At 58.4% G+C, this 17,920-nt stretch overlaps 1 protein-coding gene across 3 annotated transcripts; it reads right to left on the minus strand.

Moving 5' to 3' along the window:
• Positions 1–1,360: 1,360 nt before the first annotated feature.
• On the minus strand, positions 1,361–16,853 carry SLC4A1 (solute carrier family 4 member 1 (Diego blood group)). Of its 3 annotated transcripts, XM_032321831.1 has the most exons (20): positions 16,726–16,853; positions 13,176–13,258; positions 12,964–13,054; positions 11,845–11,924; positions 10,793–10,973; positions 10,551–10,686; positions 9,978–10,101; positions 9,777–9,861; positions 9,440–9,621; positions 8,777–8,987; positions 8,338–8,550; positions 8,011–8,159; positions 7,704–7,898; positions 6,660–6,833; positions 6,110–6,199; positions 5,456–5,622; positions 4,657–4,910; positions 3,843–4,012; positions 3,573–3,749; positions 3,013–3,093 (listed from the first exon to the last, which is right to left on the minus strand). In XM_032321831.1, the coding sequence occupies exons 2-20, from the start codon at positions 13,188–13,190 to the stop codon at positions 3,013–3,015; spliced, it is 2,775 nt and encodes a 924-aa protein (XP_032177722.1). In that variant the 5' UTR covers positions 13,191–13,258; positions 16,726–16,853. The 3 variants fall into 3 exon arrangements, with proteins under 3 accessions (XP_032177723.1, XP_032177722.1, XP_032177724.1); XM_032321832.1 differs by lacking the exon at positions 16,726–16,853 and having other exon boundaries at positions 1,361–3,093; positions 13,176–13,190; XM_032321833.1 differs by lacking the exons at positions 12,964–13,054; positions 13,176–13,258; positions 16,726–16,853 and adding an exon at positions 12,312–12,415.
• Positions 16,854–17,920: the final 1,067 nt, after the last annotated feature.

Genomic DNA, 17,920 nt, shown 5'->3' on the forward strand with positions numbered 1-17,920 from the left:
TTTTTTTTAAGATTTTATTTTATTTATTTATTTATTATTTTTCAAGATTTTTGACAGAGAGAAATCACAAGTAGATGGAGAGGCAGGCAGAGAGAGAGAGACAGGGGAGCAGGCTCCCTGCTGAGCAGAGAGCCCGATGCGGGACTCGATCCCAGGACCCTGAGATCATGACCTGAGCCGAAGGCAGCGGCTTAACCCACTGAGCCACCCAGGCGCCCCTCTGTTATTGATTTCTAATTTAATTCTGTTATGGGCATTAATCATACTTCCTATGATTTCAGTTCTTTTACATTTGTTAAGGTTTAAAAAAAAATGGGGTTGAATGGGTGAGCAGCATTTAAAACTGCTGAGATTTTGAGAGAGTGTGTATGTACTGGGGAGTTGGAGTGGGGCAGAAGGACAGCTCTTAGAGGAAATGTGGGGGAGGGGTGGAGAGAGTGTGTCCCTGCATCTGTTGAGGTGGGGGCAGGAAATGCAAGGGGAGGAAGGCCATTTGGATTGATTTCTGCAGCCTTCACACTTCCCTAATGCCTTCCTGGCTCAAGATGGCCAGTGGGGTTCTGGCAAGCCCCGAGGACAGACCAACTGCTGTGGGGACACGAAGTTGCTGTGCATAGGAGTGGACAGCCGGGACTGCTCTCCTTGGGGCCGAGGTGGCTCTCTGGCCCTTGGGCAGTTGCCCTGGGCAGCCCAGGAGGGGTCAGCTGGGGATAGGCAGCAAGTAAATATAGATGCAGGGAAGGAAGCCAGACAGGCCAGGGTGGCACTGACCTCTTGCTGGAAGGCTTAGAAAGGTGGGGAGGGTTTCTGTTTTGGCAGCCTCCCCTTCAGGGGAGAGTGACTCCTGGCTCAGCAGCCCCCTAGAATGGCTGGAAGCAGCTGGTCCTCCATGGGGACGTGAGTGAGGGCTAGTGGAAAGGCTGGTCGAGAGACACCGTTCCTGTGTAACTGAAGGCAAACCACATTCCCTCCCTGGGAGTCCCCCTCAGAGGTGTTGCCCAGTGTGGTGAGGTGATGAGTATAGGCCAAGGCTCTGCCTGGCCCAAAGGGACGTGGGGCCCACAGGACAGGGGTCTTGCTTGTCCTGAGGAAGGATGTCCAGAGGGTCAGTGTGCCTTCCCTCAGCTCTCCCACACTCTCACTGGCGGCTGGCCCTCTCCACCACAGGACTTCCGGCCACCAGTTCTGTCCCGGCCCCAGCACCATTTGCCAACCTCTCTGGCCTGGCTCTCCCTGCCCCCACCCAAGGTTACAACCCTGGCACCAGCTCCCCACCAAGCATGCCCTGCCCACCTGGTCCAACCAAGAGAAGACCCCTTGACCCCCCAAGTCTGGGAGGGAAAGGCCAGCAAGGCAGTCACTCCACCACAGACGCATTTATTGGCAAAACCTATAACCAAGCATCAAGGGGAAGGGTGCTAGCCAAGTGGGTGACTTTCTTCCCGCTTTCCTTAGGGGTGTTCAAGGAGCAGGAAGGAGGGGGCGGGGCCATCCCAGTGAGCGTCACCACACCAGCAGCTAAAGTCTATGCGCTTCCTCTGAGGCCTGAGATCAGGCTATGCTAAGCATATGCACTTTACTGTCTCATTTAATCCTTATGACAATCCTACAAGGTAGGTACCATTATCATCCCCATTTTCCTGATGAGGAATCCGAGGCATAGCACAGGGAAGTGGTGAGAGGCGGCTGTCAGCCTTCAGGGCTGCCCCCACCACCCCCCAAAAGCCTCCCAGCAGTGGCCCCCAGCTCCTGACTCTCCGTTTCAACCATTTCTCACCACTTCCAGCTCTTTTTATATTTTTGTTTTGTAAAAAAAAATAGATTATGCCCATATTCTGCAGAGCCCACTGGCCCTTCCCCAGTTGATCAAATCTGGGTTCTCCCCCCAAGATTCAGCTGGAGTAAGATTGTGGACACTGAGTCTCAAACTAGAGGCCTGGGTGTTTGGGGGAAACCAGAGTACAAGGAGAGTTCTTAGAAAATACAATCAATAAATTACAAACCTCCCTCCCTTCCCCCCATTTCCTCCCGCCCCCCATCCAAATCTAGAACAGATTTGTGCATCGCCCCCCCCACTCCCTCCCACCCCACTGCAGGGTCTCGTCTCAGTTGCCTCTGTGTCTGTGGGGGTCCGGGCCCTCCATAAATGTTTGTGGAATGAATGGATGTGTGAATGAGTGTGAGAATGGGAGGAGGGAGTGAGCCTTTGGAGTCCTGAGTCCCAGACCTGACTGTATCCTTACTGCCACCTTGCCCTCACCAGGACACCTCCCTCTGCCCCAGAGAAGAGGGTCCCCAGGATCAGGCTGGGAACAGAGTAGGAGAGGTGGGGAGTCAGCTGGGGCATCTTTAAGCACGGGAAGGTAGGTGACTGAGGTACAACATAGGGCTCTGGCCTCAGGGTCAGGAGACCTGGTTCAAATCCCAGCTATACGACTCAGGAGCTGTGTGACCTTGGGCCAGCCTAGAGAAGAATGATAACTACTACATGTTGGCCCTTTCAGAGCTGACAAGAACCCTTTTCCACATTTGTCTTTGGTCCTCAGTAACCATCCTGTAATGTGGGTATTATTCTAAATATACCCATTTTACAGAAGAAGAAGCAGAGGCTGGAGAAGTCAAGGGACTTGCCCAAGGTCGCACAGCATGCAGGAACCTGAACCCCACCCGCTCTACCTCCCTTGCTACTGCCCCTGTCTGTGCTATGAAGAGGCTGGCTCAGATCTAAGCCCTCCAGCTTAGGAGCCCCACATGACAACGTGGCAGCAGGAGAGACCTCACAGCAAAATCCCTAGTGTGGACCCTACTGACCATCTCTAGACATAGAAGCTGGTTTACCCCTCATGGAAGGGTTTCTAGACACCCCTCCCATCTCCCACCCACAATCCTGGGGCTCCAGTAGCTACCCCAGGAGGGATACGAGTGTCCATGAGATACCCATGAACTTCTGCTTTTCCTGGGAGTGTGGGGAAGTGGGAGGGTGGAGGGAGCTTGGAAGCCCATGTCTTCCCTTCACACGGGCATGGTCACCTCGTTGTACTCATCCCGACCTTCCTCTTCATCAAAGGTCGGCTTGGCATCATCAGCATCCAGCTGGAGGGGAGAGTAGGAAGGACCGAGGGTGAGCTTCCGGGAGCGGCTGGGGCAGAGGAGCCCTCCCCGCAGCACCGAGGGCACTTCTAGAGCACGGGGAGGGACTGGCTCTCTCTGGACCGTGGACAAGTCATGTCCTACCCTCTCAGCCCCTAGCTTTGGTCTGGATGAGTTTTTTCCAAGGGATGAGGGACCCCTGGGGATGGGGTGCCCCAGCAGGAGAAGGCCTACAGAGGGCCTTCATCAGGGCAGCCCCATGGCGACTGTCATGTTGTGGGAGAATTCTATCGGAGGAGCAACTCTGTCCAAAATGACTGGGAGGACCCTAGGACAAGGGCTCCAGGGTAAGACAGCTCACGTGGAGCACACCCACTCCCTGTCCGCCCAGCTCTGGGGTCCTGGCCTCTAGCCTCTGCCCTCTATTCACCCTCCCCCACCGTCCCAGGCCCCCAGGGTAGGGGCGGGGAGCAGCCACGCACACACTGGAGCTCCAGCTTCCTGAAGATGAGCGGCAGCAGGAGGCGGCGCAGAGGCACCGTGAGGATGAGGACGAAGGGCAAGGCCAGCGAGGTGGCGGGGAAGGTTTTCACCGTCCACAGCCCTGCCAGGCAGATGATCTGGATGACCGTGAACAGGTGCATGCGCCAGGTCTTCACCTGCAGGGGGGGGCGGTGGTTACTGCCTGCCCCGCCCTGGCGCCCAGCAACACCCACCCCACTCTGGGCTGGGGAGCCACGAGGGCCCTGTACCCGCTTGACGTAGGGCACATCCGGGTGGTACTTGGACGGCTTCAACAGGAGCAAGACGCGGTCGAAGAGCTGGATGCCGCTGAGGGACGTGACCCCCATGTAGAGGAAGATGCCAAACAGCACAGCCAGGGGGATGCGGGACAGGATGGGCCCCATGAGGATGGACACACCTGCCGGGAGAACCAGGCACTCCTAGCCCCGGGGGGCCCCAGAGGGCCGACAGCATTGGGGGCTGGAGAATGAAGCCATAGGGACCATATGAAGCCCTTTATGTGGATCCTCTTAAGAGGGAGTACCCAATTTTACAGATGAGGAAACAGAGAGGGGAAGCAATTTGCCTAAGGCCACACAGCTACAAGTGGCAGATCAGGGAGTCAAACTCCTGCCTGCAGGACATCAAAGCCTATTCCTTTGGCCTCCGGGGTTCACAGAGGCCAGAGAAGCCCAACTTTTCCATCACCCCAGCAGAGAATGCCTCCATTGTCTGCCACCTACCCAAACCCTAACCCTCCTCCAGCTAATAACTAACTTCGCCTCCTTTAAGAAACTACCCTGCGACTCCATCAGTAACGGTGGTGCTGCCCACACTGACCCCAGGTGTACTCTCACCTGCTCCAGAACTTAGATAAACCCCAGTGATCTTCTGTCTTCTCCTCTCCCACCCCAGATGATGCTCCGAGCCCTGACTTGCCATCAGTCATAGAGCAGCCGAGCTAGAGAGAGGGCTGCAGAAGGCTCTGGATCCTAAGAGGCAGAGGCTGGGGGCTGGAAGCAAGGCCAAGGGTGGCAGAGAGTGTGGCCAGCCCTTACTCACCCACGAGTACAGCGACCAGGAGCCCACTGATCCGCTGCTCCTTGACCTCCTGAATCTGGGCTGCAGCCCCTGGGGCGCTGGCCTTGCCCATGACCGTGAGTGCGTTGGCGTGGGTAACAGAACGAACAGTGGTGGCACTGAGCCAGGGCATCCCAAAGAGGGCAGCCACACCGCCCATGCCTATGACCAGCAGCAGGTCCAGGTGGAAGCCAGAGCCCTTGATCATCTTGCGCTCTGGTTTGCTGATAATGAGCCTGGGGAGTGTGGAAGGTCAGGGGTAAGCAGCATTCTCCCCCATCCCCACCCTCTTTGCCCCTTCTCTCCTTCTCCATGCTTGGGTCCCTCTGTGCCTTAGTTTATCCTGTTGTGCTCCTCTCCCTTGGAGTTCCTTGCTCCCCTCCCTCCCACCCCCTCTTGATAATCCAGACTCTAAGAGTGGAAGGATCTCAAGACAGCCCCTAGAACGTCCACAGGCAGATTTACATTGAAGCTGATGAGGCTGATCTGGTAAAGGTCCATTCTGAAGCGTGTCACTTCCTTTTGTAGTTCTCATTTTGTTTTCTTTTTCTTAAAAAGGTCTCCCCAAACGATACCACGTCAGGTCCCACAGAACCTGCCCCTGTCCCTGTCCATCCATCACTCCTCTTCATCGGGGGTGGGGGTGGGGGGGGCGCTGGGATTGACTAAGACTAGCTCTCAGTCCTTGCTGTCACACCTGCCTGGAGCCTGTCCCTTTCCCTGCCTCAGACACCCCCCCGCCACACACACACACAGGCCCAGCCCTGCCCCTGGCTCTTACGTGGTGATCTGGGACTCAAGGAAGATGAGGATGAAGACCAGCAGGGCCGGCAGGGCGGAGGCGAACATCATCCAGATGGGGAAATTCGCATACAAGCCCAATGGGTGGATGACCCAGCCCCGGGCTGAGGGGTTGGATACGGAGAGGCCTTCAGGCACGCTGAGTTTCTGTGGGAGGGGGATGCTGGTGAGAACACCAGGCAGGGGAGTAGGGGAAAGGAGGCAAGGAGAGCCAGCATCCTGGGCACTTGGGAACTTATACTGGGTACTTGCTTTGTACCCAGTCACTGCTCTAAGGTCTTTATATACATCTTCTCATTCCCCACTTTACAGATGAGGAAACAGGATCAGAGAGGTTGTGTGGTTTGCCTTGCATCACACAGCTCTTTGGTGGCAGACCTGAGATACATACTCAGATCGGCCTGGCTGCAGAACAGATTCTATCCTATTGTCCTGGGTTAAGGAGTAAAAAGGCAATCTGACCCCGACCTTTGCTTCAATCAGAGGGGTCCTATAGGGCTGTGGGACGAACCTGGGGCTCTTGGGGGAGGCTGGGATGAGTAGAGGCTGTTCTAGCTGGCTTCAGGTTTGGGAAAGTTGTTCTTGGGAGGGGGCATACTGGGAGAAGAAGCTGACAATAGGAAGAGAGTGTCACCTGAGTGTAAGTGTCCTCAATGAAGAAATCCACAATGACCATGATCAGAATGGAGATGGGGACTCCGAAGTCCCCAATGATCCGTCGCAGCTGAGGGAAGGTGGAAAAATCCAGTCAGTGCTCAGTTGTTTCCCCACCTCCTGCCTCCCTCTTGCCCCCACTCCTGCCCCTTCTTCATGCAGGGTCCTTGCTCTTCCCAGGGGATCCATCGACATCTAACGCCCTGTCCTGCACCTCAATGTACCGGCCTTCTTTCTTCTTTCCCTGGCTCAGCCCCACCGCTGGCCCCACAGCTTCTCTACCCCTCTCTAAGAACTGTCCCTGGCTCCCCGCTGGGTTTCCAGCCTCCACAGGCTAAGAAAGGGAGATGGGCTTGCCTGAAGAGTGAAAGCCTAAATGAGGTGGGGGCCAGGGGGGCAGGAAGGCTTGGAATAGGGAATGGAAATCTAGGGTAAGAAGGAGAGTTAATGGCATTGAGGAACTTGGAGGAGTGCTTTGGACTGGGACAGGGCAGTGTAGGGAAGAGCAGGGTTGGGGGGTGGGTACTGACCACGCCAGGGAAGTAGGAGCTGTTCTTGAACTTGCGCAGCATCATGGCGAGAAAGAAGGTGCCAGCCATGAGTACAAGGGAGAGGAGGGCTGTGTTGGGCAGGGGAGCCTGCGGTTTGGGCACCATTGTCACATTGTGGTCATAATGCTTCTGCAGCGGGTGGTCCTGGAAGATCTGGAGCAGAAAACCAAGGCATCCTATTTTCCTCATCCATCTATCCATCATCCATCTATCAATCTGCCCATCATCTATCCATCTATCTGTCCATCTGCCCATCATCTGTCTATCCATCCATCCATCCTGCATCCATCCATCCACTTCTCTTCTTCCTCAACTGACAGGGTAACAGAGGGACAATGGGATTCTACAGCTTGGTTTTCAGGAGTGAAGACCAGTCTCAGCTTGGGTGGGGCAGGTCATGGCGGCAATGAGTGTAGGTGTGCATGGGAGCACGCGGGGTCTCGGAGATATAAAGCTGGTGGGCAGGAAAGAAGTGCCAAGGAGGCTCCTAAAAAGGGCTTCAGAGACTTGGAAACAGAAAGCCCCACCAAGCAACAGAATCAGAGGCGGATACGCAGTGTCCTTCCTGTCTCCGTAGACAATGCAGATGTACAGGTAACACAGTCGAAGGTGCGAGAGCTGAGGAGACAGGCTGCTCCACCCTCAGGCCCCGTGGTTCTTGACGGTGAGCGCCAGAGGGGGCGTGGGGACAGCAGAGCGCCTGGGACCCCTGCTACCCCTCCATTAACACAGTTTCCCCCTTCCAGGCTCACATACACACTGGCCTGTTTGTCCCTCTGGGCGTGGTTACGAGCCGCACATGCGCATACGGGGAGCCACCTCAGGCGCAGGCGCTCTGCGGTCACCGCAGGACCACCGGCCCATAGGCAGCAGGTGTCAATGTGACTGTGGTCACAGCCAGGCACGATGAAGGCACAGCGACACACGGGCCACAAGGACACATAGACAATGACACACATGGCCACATAGTTTGTGCCCAGAGTCGCACACACACATGTGTGTCCACACTGCCACTTCCCCCACCTTGATCAGCTTGACAAAGGTCTCATAGATGAAGATGAGGGAGATCAGGAAGGAGAAGATCTCTTGGGTGTAGCGGGAGATGAAGCGGACCAGGAAACTGCCCTCGAAGGCCACTATGAGCACCACGAACAGGACAAGCCAGAAGCCGATCCATACGCGGCCCACGATGTACTCCAGGTCGTTGTTCGTGCAGAACTGCAAAGGGGTCGGGAAGGACTGGGTCAGGCAGGTGGGCCCAGGCACCCCGTGGTCAGGCAGGCGGGGGCCAGGCGGCTACAGGGTCCGGGTGGGGCCAGAACAGAGCTACCGAGAAAAAGGCTTCTTCAAACACAAGCAGGGGTCCCGAGAAGCCAACCACAAGCAGGGGTTGAGCCCCGAGCAGGGAGAACAGAATGCCTTGCACCGCCGTGGAGATGAGCAGCTCCGACACCCCCATCATGTTCTGGGTCTTCTCTCCTGTGGGTAGAAGTTACAGTGTGGTCAAGGTCAAGAGGTCGTTTCTAGGGTCCAGTAGAGCATTTCACAGGCAGGCTGTAGTAGGGGTCCAGATTGTCTGATTGGGTCAAAAGGCAGGGCCAACACAGAGGCCAAAGAGTGAGAGGTGAAGGTTAGAGGATCATGCAGAGGCACTGACCCAGGAGGCCACCGAAGGTGATGGCAGGTGACAAGGCAGCAAAGTAGATGAAGATGACAGCAGCCAGGACCTGGGGGCTGAACGCGTCTGTGATGTCACTCAGGTAGTAGGGGTAGCGGCGCCGGATGTCACGCACCAGGCCCCCAAAAAGCAGGCCTGTCCTCTGCAGAGGGTCATCTGGCCCACCAGGGGCCCCTGGAGCCCCGTACAAATCTGTAGTCAAGGACAGGGCCATGGTCACAGGGGGTCATGGCAGGAGGCGTTGGGGGGAGAGGAATCGTGGGGAGAATCTTCCGATGGGAACAGGTGACCAAGGGGGCAGGGAGGCATGAGGACAGAGAGAGGGGACACCAGGGTATTGGATGGGAGGAGGGGAGGCAGGGGCTTGCAGGGTTGCACTGGGGACCCTGAGGGTATGTGGGGGTCGCAGGACAGGTACCTAGGCCCTTGTAGAAGTGGGGCTCGGGCTTGGCGGGGCTTTGTGAGTAGCGTCTCCGCAGCAGCTCCTTCTGCACCGGCACCAGACTGAGCAGTGCCTGCTCAGAGGGAGCCTCGCAGGGAGGCAGCACCAGGCTGCAGTCCAGGAAGCCCTCCAGGTTGCGGACCAGCTCCGCTTTGCTCTGGGCCATGTAGGCATCCACGCGGAAGACCTGGGGGCCGGAGAGAGGGTCAGGACTGCGGGGACTCGCTAGATGAAAGGACCCAAGAGTCCACATCCATGGCCTCCAGGAACCAGAACCCTCTCTCCCAGCTCCTTCTTGTCCTGCCCGCCCCTGCTCCTCCTTCCTTTCCCACCACAAAAAGGTTTGGGGGAGCCAGACAGGGCCTTGCGTGGGGAAAAGAGAATCCACTAAAGCAAATGGGGTAGCTTAGCGCAGACCAGCCGGAACTACAGTAAGCTGAGGCCAGGCCAGACCTAACTGGGTGGAACCAGGTCCGGTCGGGCAGGGCTGGGCCAGACCACTTGCCCCTGGCCAGACAGGGCAGAAGCAGCAGGGGGAGACCGACTAGCAAAACTCAAGTGACCCAGGCCCGTCCAGTGAGTGACCTCAGCTGCCCCCCAGCCCTCGGGCTCCCCCAGCCCTCCCCAAGCCTGCCTTACCCTCTCAGACATGAGGGTGGCCGCAGCCCGACCAAGTTGGGTATAATCAGTGTTGGGGGCCTCAGGTCCCAGCAACACGAAGAGGAAGCGCACAGGCACCGGGAGCTGCACAGCCTCCAGCTCCGTGGCCACCTCCAGTCGCACGAAGCCCAGCACCGGCCGCTCCAGGAATTCCGCTCTGCCTGCCGGGGAGGGGGCGATGGGAGGTGGTCAAGTCAGGGAGGCCTGAGAGGGGCGGCGGCTGGGTCCATCCTTCGGAAGAGGGAGGCTGGACAGGGATAGGAAGTATCGCCTCGGGGGTGTGGGGGCATCGGGGGTGCAGACCCTAGCTGCTTACCCACGAGCACCAAGGTGGCCTCTGAATCTGGGGGAATCTTCTCCAGAATTCCAGATGGCGAATGCCCTTCTGTGCCCTCCTGTCCCTGTTGGGTGGAGGGTGGTGAGGGGAGTCCTCTGACTACATTGATCGTCCAGCCCCCTCCTCCCTTAAACACTCTCATTTCTAACCCTGTTCAGGTGGGTCTCCCCACAGCCTCACCTGTTGGCAGAAGAGCTGTGTCTCTAAAGAGGGGTGCTGCGGGAGCAGAGGCTCGGAGGCGTCCCCAGAACGCGTCAGAACCGCGGGCTTCACACCGCCCAGGGCCTCCAGGTCTCCGGCGTGACTGTGGGACGCACAGGGGACATGGGTTGAATAAGCTATTTGGGCTGGGTTGTTAGTAACACCTAGACCGAGATGGAGACCAGTGGTCAGAGGAATTAAGCAACACTTCCCAGTGACCAGATGAGAGGGACCCTGGGGCAAAAGCCTCATTTGGGAGGATATTGTGGATGCAAGCGGCCGGTGTCCGTCTGGAATGACCAGGTGGGGCCAGAATGGAGGGAGGGAGGGGCCGTGAGAGCCTGCCCTCCTGAGGACCAGTAGCCCCCACATCTGAACACAGAGATACAGCCGCCCCTCAAGAAGTCAGAGGTAGGAGCTGTCATGGAAGAAATGGGGGCCCTGGTCTGGTGGGGGAGGGGTCCCCTGGGCCGCCAGGGAGAGCTCCGGGCTGGTGGGCCGGGGAGGTAGGCCCTTGGGCTGTGGAGTCTGCATCCTGGTGGGCAGGGGCACCTGTGTTGGAGCAGCAGGACCCGGAGCAGCTGGTCTCGGGCCTCAGGCCGGATCTGCTCCTCGTAGATAAACCCATCCAGCAGCTGGTTGACCACTCCTGCCAGGGAGGTCTCCGGCAGATCCAGGAGGACGGTACCTGCAAGGGATGGAGGGGTGAGCCGGCCGGCCGGCCGGTGGCCCTCCGGCCCGCCACCACGCCGCACGCACATGCAGGTCTTGGGGAAGGGCCCGGCGGGGCTCACCCTTGGCAAAGGCTTTCTGCAGCTCCAGGAGGCTCCAGAAAGTGAGGTAGGACAGGTGCGGGCGGCCCCAGACCCCGTCCTCCCCGAGGTTCTCCTCCAGCCGCACCCAGTGTGCCGCCTCCATCCACCGCAACTCCTGGTTCTTCTCATCCATCACCAGTTCCTGAAGCTCCACGTACGCCTGCGGCCCCACAAACCTGAATCAGTGCCCAGGGCCCGGGACAGCACCCTGGGGAGACTGGCAGTCCAGGGCATGGTGGGCGCTCAGCAGGCTCTGAGAGGTGTTTGGAGGACGCCCAGAGTCCTGAAACACTCAGGGCAGACCCTGAGCTCAGAATGGATGGGTGGGAGCAGCAGCCTGGATGCGTTGAGTGAGTGAGTGTGTGTGTGTGTGTGTGTGTGTGTGTGTGTGTGTGGTGGAGGGGTGGGGGTGGGGGGTATAACCCTCCACTCCAGCCCTATTCCCCAACTCCCTGACCAAGCCCTTACCCCTTTGCAGAGGCATTTGGAGAACCTCTGGACCAAAAGGGTGCTAGAGCAGACCCTTGGGAGGAAAACAAAAAAGGAAGCCTTTGGGGTCATCGGGTGGGTCTCCTGTCTCCAAGACTGTTGAGTGGGCTCAGCATGCCCTTGGGTTTCCTTGGAGCCAGCTGGTCACTCCCAGGGGCCTGGCTGAGGGCAGATGCAGTTTCCTAACCAGCTAGACAGTCTGATGTCCAGCAGGGGTCCAGCCGGCCTGGGCACAGGGGCACGTATTCAATTCTGTGCTTCCCCAAGGAGCACCTGCCGGCCCAGCCCGGGAGCACAGACCTTTGGCATCCCTTTATCTCTGCCCAGGGAGCTCCCTGCTCAGTGGGAGAGGGACCTATGTCTCCCCGCAACCCCGTCCCAGCAGGGGTGCTCTCATCCCTTCTATTTCCCGCAGTGCTCACTCCTTCTCTGCCTGTGTGTGGGGCTCCCCCCTGCTGAAGCTGTGCCCATCCCTCTTCACCTCCCTTCTCCTAGTGGAAGGGTCAGTGTCCCAGCGATCAGGTGATGCCGGGTGTCCTCACCTCGTGGGTGCCTGCGTGCGATGTGGCGTCTGGGTCTGTGGTTGTTTCGTAGTCTGTGGCTGTCGGCTCAGCGTGGTCAGCTGAAAACCGGAGGTGGGTTAGTGTTGCCCCCCGATAATCCCACCCTTAGGGTCCTCCTGCACTCCCCACAGTGAGCCTCTGAGAGAGTCACGCCTTCCTTACTCCCTCCTGTGGCTGCTGGCTAGGACCCAGTGCCCGCCCCCCACCCCACGCCCCCACTGCTGCTCAAGGGTCTCTGGCGCCCTGTGCCCATTCTTGGCCCAGCCTGGCTCTTTCACGCCTCATCCGAGCCTTGTGGAAGACCCCTGGGAGTCATCTTTGGTGGTGACAGAGAGGGTCACCTCCAAAGTGGAGAGTTCCGAATGACAATTCCCAGGATTCTCCTAGGATCTCCTTCCTCTCTGCCACTTTCTGGAATCAGCTTCCCTTCCTTCTTCCCCGCCTACCTCAGCAATCCCACCAGCCCAGCACTTCTCCCTGTCTCGGAGTAGAGCTCTGGGAACCTCGGGTGGGGTCTGCTTTATATTGTCCCCCACTCCACACCCCACTCGGCTCTCATTTCCCAGAGGGGCCTCTTATCTTCAATACCAATGGCCAGCACTTAAGGCCTATTGACAGTAAACAGGTCCCCACCTGGGGCTCCCCAACTGAGACCTTGGCAGGGCCAGGAAGGTTTCCTGTTGTCTCTCTGCCCTGGGGGTCCCTGTGGCCCCTGACTCCTCAGGACCTCTAGACCTCCCCAAACAGAATGATGTTCCCAGAACAGGCCTGGTGCCTGGCCTAGAAGTCAGCATGGGATGGACACAGATGGCGTGTGGGCTCATGCCCTTGTCCCCGAGGGGCCTGGCTGCCCTGTCCCAAACGGAGGGCTTGGCCATGGGTGACTAGTCCTGCCCCCCCAACCCCCCCAGTCCCCTCCTGTGATCATTTCAAACAAAACTCTGTTTATCCTTTAATCAGCCAGGATTGTGGGGAGAACTGGCCCTGGGGCTGGTGGCGGATGGGAGAGGGTGTGGAGAAGGGACAGGGCAACTTCCTTAACTGTCTCTGTTCAGGTCTCAGCAGCTCATCCCAGCAAGAGAGAGAGTTGGGGCTCACCGATTGGCTCCTCCACTTGAACCACAGGGACATCTGGGTCTTCATACTCCTCCTGTTCTAGAACGTCCTCCAGCCCCTCTTCATGATCCTCCTATAGGAAGTGGCCGTCAGGGCTGGGCTGGGAAGGGCTTCTTAAGCCACCGTGAAGGTAGGAGTCTGGGGAGTCCCAGAGGCCCCAGATTGGAGCCCCGCAGACACCACGAAAGACTTACCTGCCAGTCCCCCATGGCGTTGTCTTACTTGTCCACTTATCCACAGCGATCCAAGCCCCCAGCATAACCCGCACTGCGGGTCCCTGCAGGGGGGAGCACAGGCTGAGTGAGGCGCAGGCATCCTCCCCCAGAGGAGGCTACATTAGAGTCAAGGGGGACCCCAGGTGTTGAGAGGCAGCAGTGGGGTCCGGGACAGGAAGCTGGGGGGGAGGAGCTAGATTTGTGGGTGTGAGGACAGGTGTACAGGAGGAGCTGGGAGAGCTGGAGCAGGAAGAGGTAGCTTGGCTGGCATCCATCAAAGGCAGTTTGAGAGAACGGGCTGTCCTTCAAATTCAGCTCCCTCTTCCATCCACCAGTCCTCATCCTGGCTTCTTTTCCTGTCCATTCCCTAGATTTAGCCAACTCCAGGGGCATCATGACCTGTTCCTTCTTCAAGGAAATTCGTTCCCCTGGGAGTCTTTACAACGTACCCTCTTCTCCCAGAAGCAGTTACTTTCTGCTAGGCATGGGGCTGTAGCATCCTTGGGAGCGGCTCACAGGTGTTGAATGAAGTGTCACTGTTTCTCTCCTTCACCCCCTCGTGAGCTCCCTTTCTCTTGTTCTCTCCCCATCTGTCTCATTGGCCTTACCAAGCCCTTTTCTGCCCCAGGGCCTTTGCATACACAGTTGTTACATCCTCAGTGCCCCTTTGCCCCTCATCCCATATCTCAGCTCTTCAGATTCCCTTCCCACCACCCTATTCACTAGCCCCCTCTGTCATTTTCTGGTTTCTTGAGTCATTTGTGTATCTGCTGTTCAAGGATGCCGCTAGAAGGGATGCCATCTGAGTGCTAAGATCCGTGTCTCAGTCCCCACTGAATCCCTTACTCCTAGCAGAATGGGTGCCGCAGAGTAGGTGCTCAGTAAGTACATGCTGGGTGAAGGGAAGTGTGGCTGTCCCTTGCAGGCTTGGTTCTCTGGGACTGAGGAGTCAGCATGACTCGGACCCAGCCAAGAGGAGACCGGACCCTGTGTCTCAGGTTTGCTCAGTGTGCCTCTGGCAGAGAGGAAGGTATGCTCACCCCCAGGAAGGTGAGGCCCAGCCCGAGGGGAGCACAGAAGTTCCCTGGGGACTGGATGTGGAGGGGCTGTCTTCACTCTCACCCAGCAACAGGGATTGGGGTCGGGTGACGAACATGCTCGCCCTGTGCCCACATGGCACTGAGAGGTGGGAGCTGAGATGAACAAGACACGGTCCCTTCTCGCGAGAAGCCCCCACCCGGACTGGGGAGGCAGCTGGGAAGGCAGGAGAGGCCAAGGGCTTCGGGAGACAATATGTGCCTCAGACCGAGAAATGAACCGAAGGAGTTGGGTGCCAAGGACCATGTGGCAGGTTCAAAGGTAGGGCGGACTGCTGGGGTTGGGGGTCAGGTGTCTCTGAGGGGGGGACCCCGGGGCTGGGCCGAGAAGCTCTGGTGGGATCTGAAGGACTGGCAGGTAGGGAAGTGCGGCGCAGGTGTGGGCACGAGCGGGCAGAGGGAGGCGCGAGCCAGGCGGGGCTGGCTGCTGCGTGAGGGAACAGGGTGGGGAGGACATACAGACAGAATGGTCCAGAGACATTTCTTTCTGAGGGCTGAGGGGGTGGGTGTTGCCGTCCCAAGAGATAGAGAGAAGGAGAGGGCATGGCAGAGCCTTACCGAACTGACAAGGGCAGGGGTTCCTGTCTTGGTAGGGGAAGTGATGACCAGGGGACAGTCCCAAGGACCGAGGACAGGGCTGTCCTGCATGAGCCTTTGCCCATGAAGACCCTAGTCAGGCACCCTTCTCTCTCCCTCTTTTGCCCCGCTCTTTCCTCTTCTCCCACTTCTATTTTCTTTCTTCCTTCTCTGACCTTGCCCTCTGCTCTGCCGGGGCCTCAAATCCTGAGCAGTCTCAAGCCTTAGGTGCTAAGGGGCTGGGCTGGAACTTTCCATTTCCTGTCTGAGACGTGGACTGGGCAGAGGGGCCCTCCAGCCGGAGAACGCTGCCTGTCCGCCACTGTCTGGTTGAATAGCCTCCGATGGCCCCCAGCTTCTCTCTAGGCCTCAGTCATCCTGTCTGTACAATGGGAGGGCCCTCCTGCCAGGGTTCTGAGACCTCAGTGAGAGACAGAAGAAGGGAGACTGGAGGTGCCTGGAGCTCAGCTGGGGCCTTAAAGGGTGCCCCACCATGACCCAGATTGCAGCCCCCACCGGGCCCGGCCCACCACCGCCCAGTGCTCCGGCACTGATAAGAGCTTGGAACGGGATCGACGCCCCGAAAACACCTGGCCACCCAGCCAGCCAGGGCCAGGCCAGATAAGGGTGAGCAGGGCATCTGGAGCCCTGGAGGTGGAGCACAGCTGGCAGAGGCGGGGCGGGGGGGCTACCAGATGATGGGGAGGGCTCCCTGGTGGCAGAGCACCGCCTTTGTGCGATCACCGCCCCCACCACACAGAGCCTTATCTCTTAGAACCCTCGAGGCACTGTGCAAAATGGATAATGTCACTAGCCCCGTTTTACAGATGAGAAAGCTGAGGTTCGGAGAGCTTAACTTGGCAGGTAGGTGTCAGAGGCAGGACGAAAGAGGCCAGCCTCCCTGACTCCCACTACCTCTCTCGCCATCGCGCTGATTTGCCTCCCAGAAGAGAAGACAGCTCTAAGCTCGTCGAGTGCTAGTGGGTTGAAAGCATGGGCTCTCCAGTCAGCCTGCCTGGGTTCGGATCCCAGACCTGTGCCTTACTGTGTGACTGCGGGCAAATGACTCAACCTCCCTGTGTCTCGGTTTTCTCATCTGCAAAGTGGGGTAACAAGAATGAACCCTAAGTAGCCCTAAGTGCTACCCTGTTGTAGCACTAAGTTGGTCGATGTAGAGGCCTTAGAACACTGACTGACACAGAAGGAGCTCTGGGTCATGTTGGTCATCATTATCACTGTGACTGGGGACCAAGGTCAGACTTGCTATCTTCCTCTCTCTCTGATCTTGTTGCTTTGTTCCCATGGAATTAGCCTAAGTGCTTTGAAATCCTTGGGTGATGGGGGACTCCTCCTTTCTCTTCAAACACCCCCTAGGCTGGGGACAGGGCCGGGTCTGCCCCGATGAGTCCCTGAAAGTGTCCCAAATGGGAAAGAGGGTCAGTGAACAACTGTCCTCACAGAGGGGGATAGGATGCCCTGTGGGTCCCCATGCATGGCTGGGGGCAAGACTTGGGTCTGTGGGATCCAAGGGGCTTGTAAATAGGAGCCTGATTGGGACCCACACCTGGAGGGGGATCCGACTTGCCCCCTCCAACACCAGCTACACAGACCTCTGCTGCCACGTGCCCGTGTCTTTCTCCCAACACTGCACCCTCGCGCTCCCCAGCTGGAGGTGCCAACGGGCCCGTGCCCTTAGGGGTAACAACACACATCCTACCGTTCTCATCCCACCCACCAGCACCCCCTTGGAGGTCTGGTGCCTTGGTCCCCTGGGCACGGATTCAGGCTGGGCACTGCAGAAACCCTCAAGACAAGTGCCGCAGGACCACCCCCCACGCCCCCCCAGCCCTGCTCACCTGCTCACGAGCCTTGGGGTCCCTCGGCGAGCTCCTGCAGCTACAGGTGTCCTCTGCCACCAGCTGAGCTCACACCCGCTCTGACAGCACCCAAGTCCTGGCTCCCAAACCCCGGGGGCAGCTCCCAAACCCCTGACTCATGCCCCCGCCTCCTAATCTGCCCGCCCCACCGTCCCGGGGAGCCCCTTCCCACCCCCCGCCCTGCTCCTTCTGGGTGCCCAGTAAACAGACTTATCTCTCACACACATCTGGACAGCTGTGCGTCTGGCCCACCCCACCCCAGCCGGCCAGCCCCCAAGGCCTCCTGCTGCCCTCCTGGCTCCCAGGGATTCTCCTGGGTCTTCCTTCGCCGACTAAGGTGTGATGGCTGGGTTCTCGAGCTCTCAGCCTCCTGGCAGGTCTGCTCCAGCTCCTGGGGGTTCCCGTCCTGCCTCTGTCCGTCCTCACTCTGGCCAGGCTCCTCTGCTCTGGCCCTGAGAGACACAGGTGCCTTCCCTCTTCTCTCTCGGTGTCTTCCCCGAACTCACTCTTGTTCTACACCTCACCCACAGGGACCTGCTCAGTGCATACAGGCTCCAGGCGGCCCCGTCCCCTTCTTGCCCCAGACTAGGGCTCCCTAGCCACCTTCTCCCCAAGACCCTGGATGGCTCCAAAGAGCCGGTCCCAGGGTGCTAAGACGCTGCCACTCAGTCAACCTGAAACAATGTCAGGTCAACAAAAACAACCTTCCCCACACAGAGCTCAGAGCTCACAAAGCAGCAATGTTTGGGCACACTGGCTTCTCTGTTGGCAGCCCGGCCCAGGCCCCCAGGCCAGAGCAGCCCGCATTCTCGGCCCCCGCTGTGCCCCTGCCCACACCCCCCAGCAGGGCAGCTTCTGCTCCTGGGGGCGCTAGGCCAGTCACCTGTCCCTGGGCTCCGGTTGCTAGAGAAGCAGAGACTGAAAGATGAGTTCAGATGGGCAAGAATGAAGAAAGGCTTGAAAGCAGACAGAGGAGGGGGTTTATGGATACGGCTCCAGGCACCAAGAGCGAAAACCGTCTCAGGCCAGCATCAAAACCCACTGGCTGTGGGACCCTGGGCAAGTGCCTGCCCTCTCTGGGCTTTAGTGTCCTTACTATAAAGTGAGAGCCCCCGGTTCTGTGGCTTCCAGCTTGGGGAAGCCCCATTTCCAACTCAGACAGACAGGGTCAGAT

This window comes from Mustela erminea, chromosome 18 (assembly GCF_009829155.1).
Source record: "Mustela erminea isolate mMusErm1 chromosome 18, mMusErm1.Pri, whole genome shotgun sequence".
NCBI lineage: Eukaryota > Metazoa > Chordata > Mammalia > Carnivora > Mustelidae > Mustela > Mustela erminea.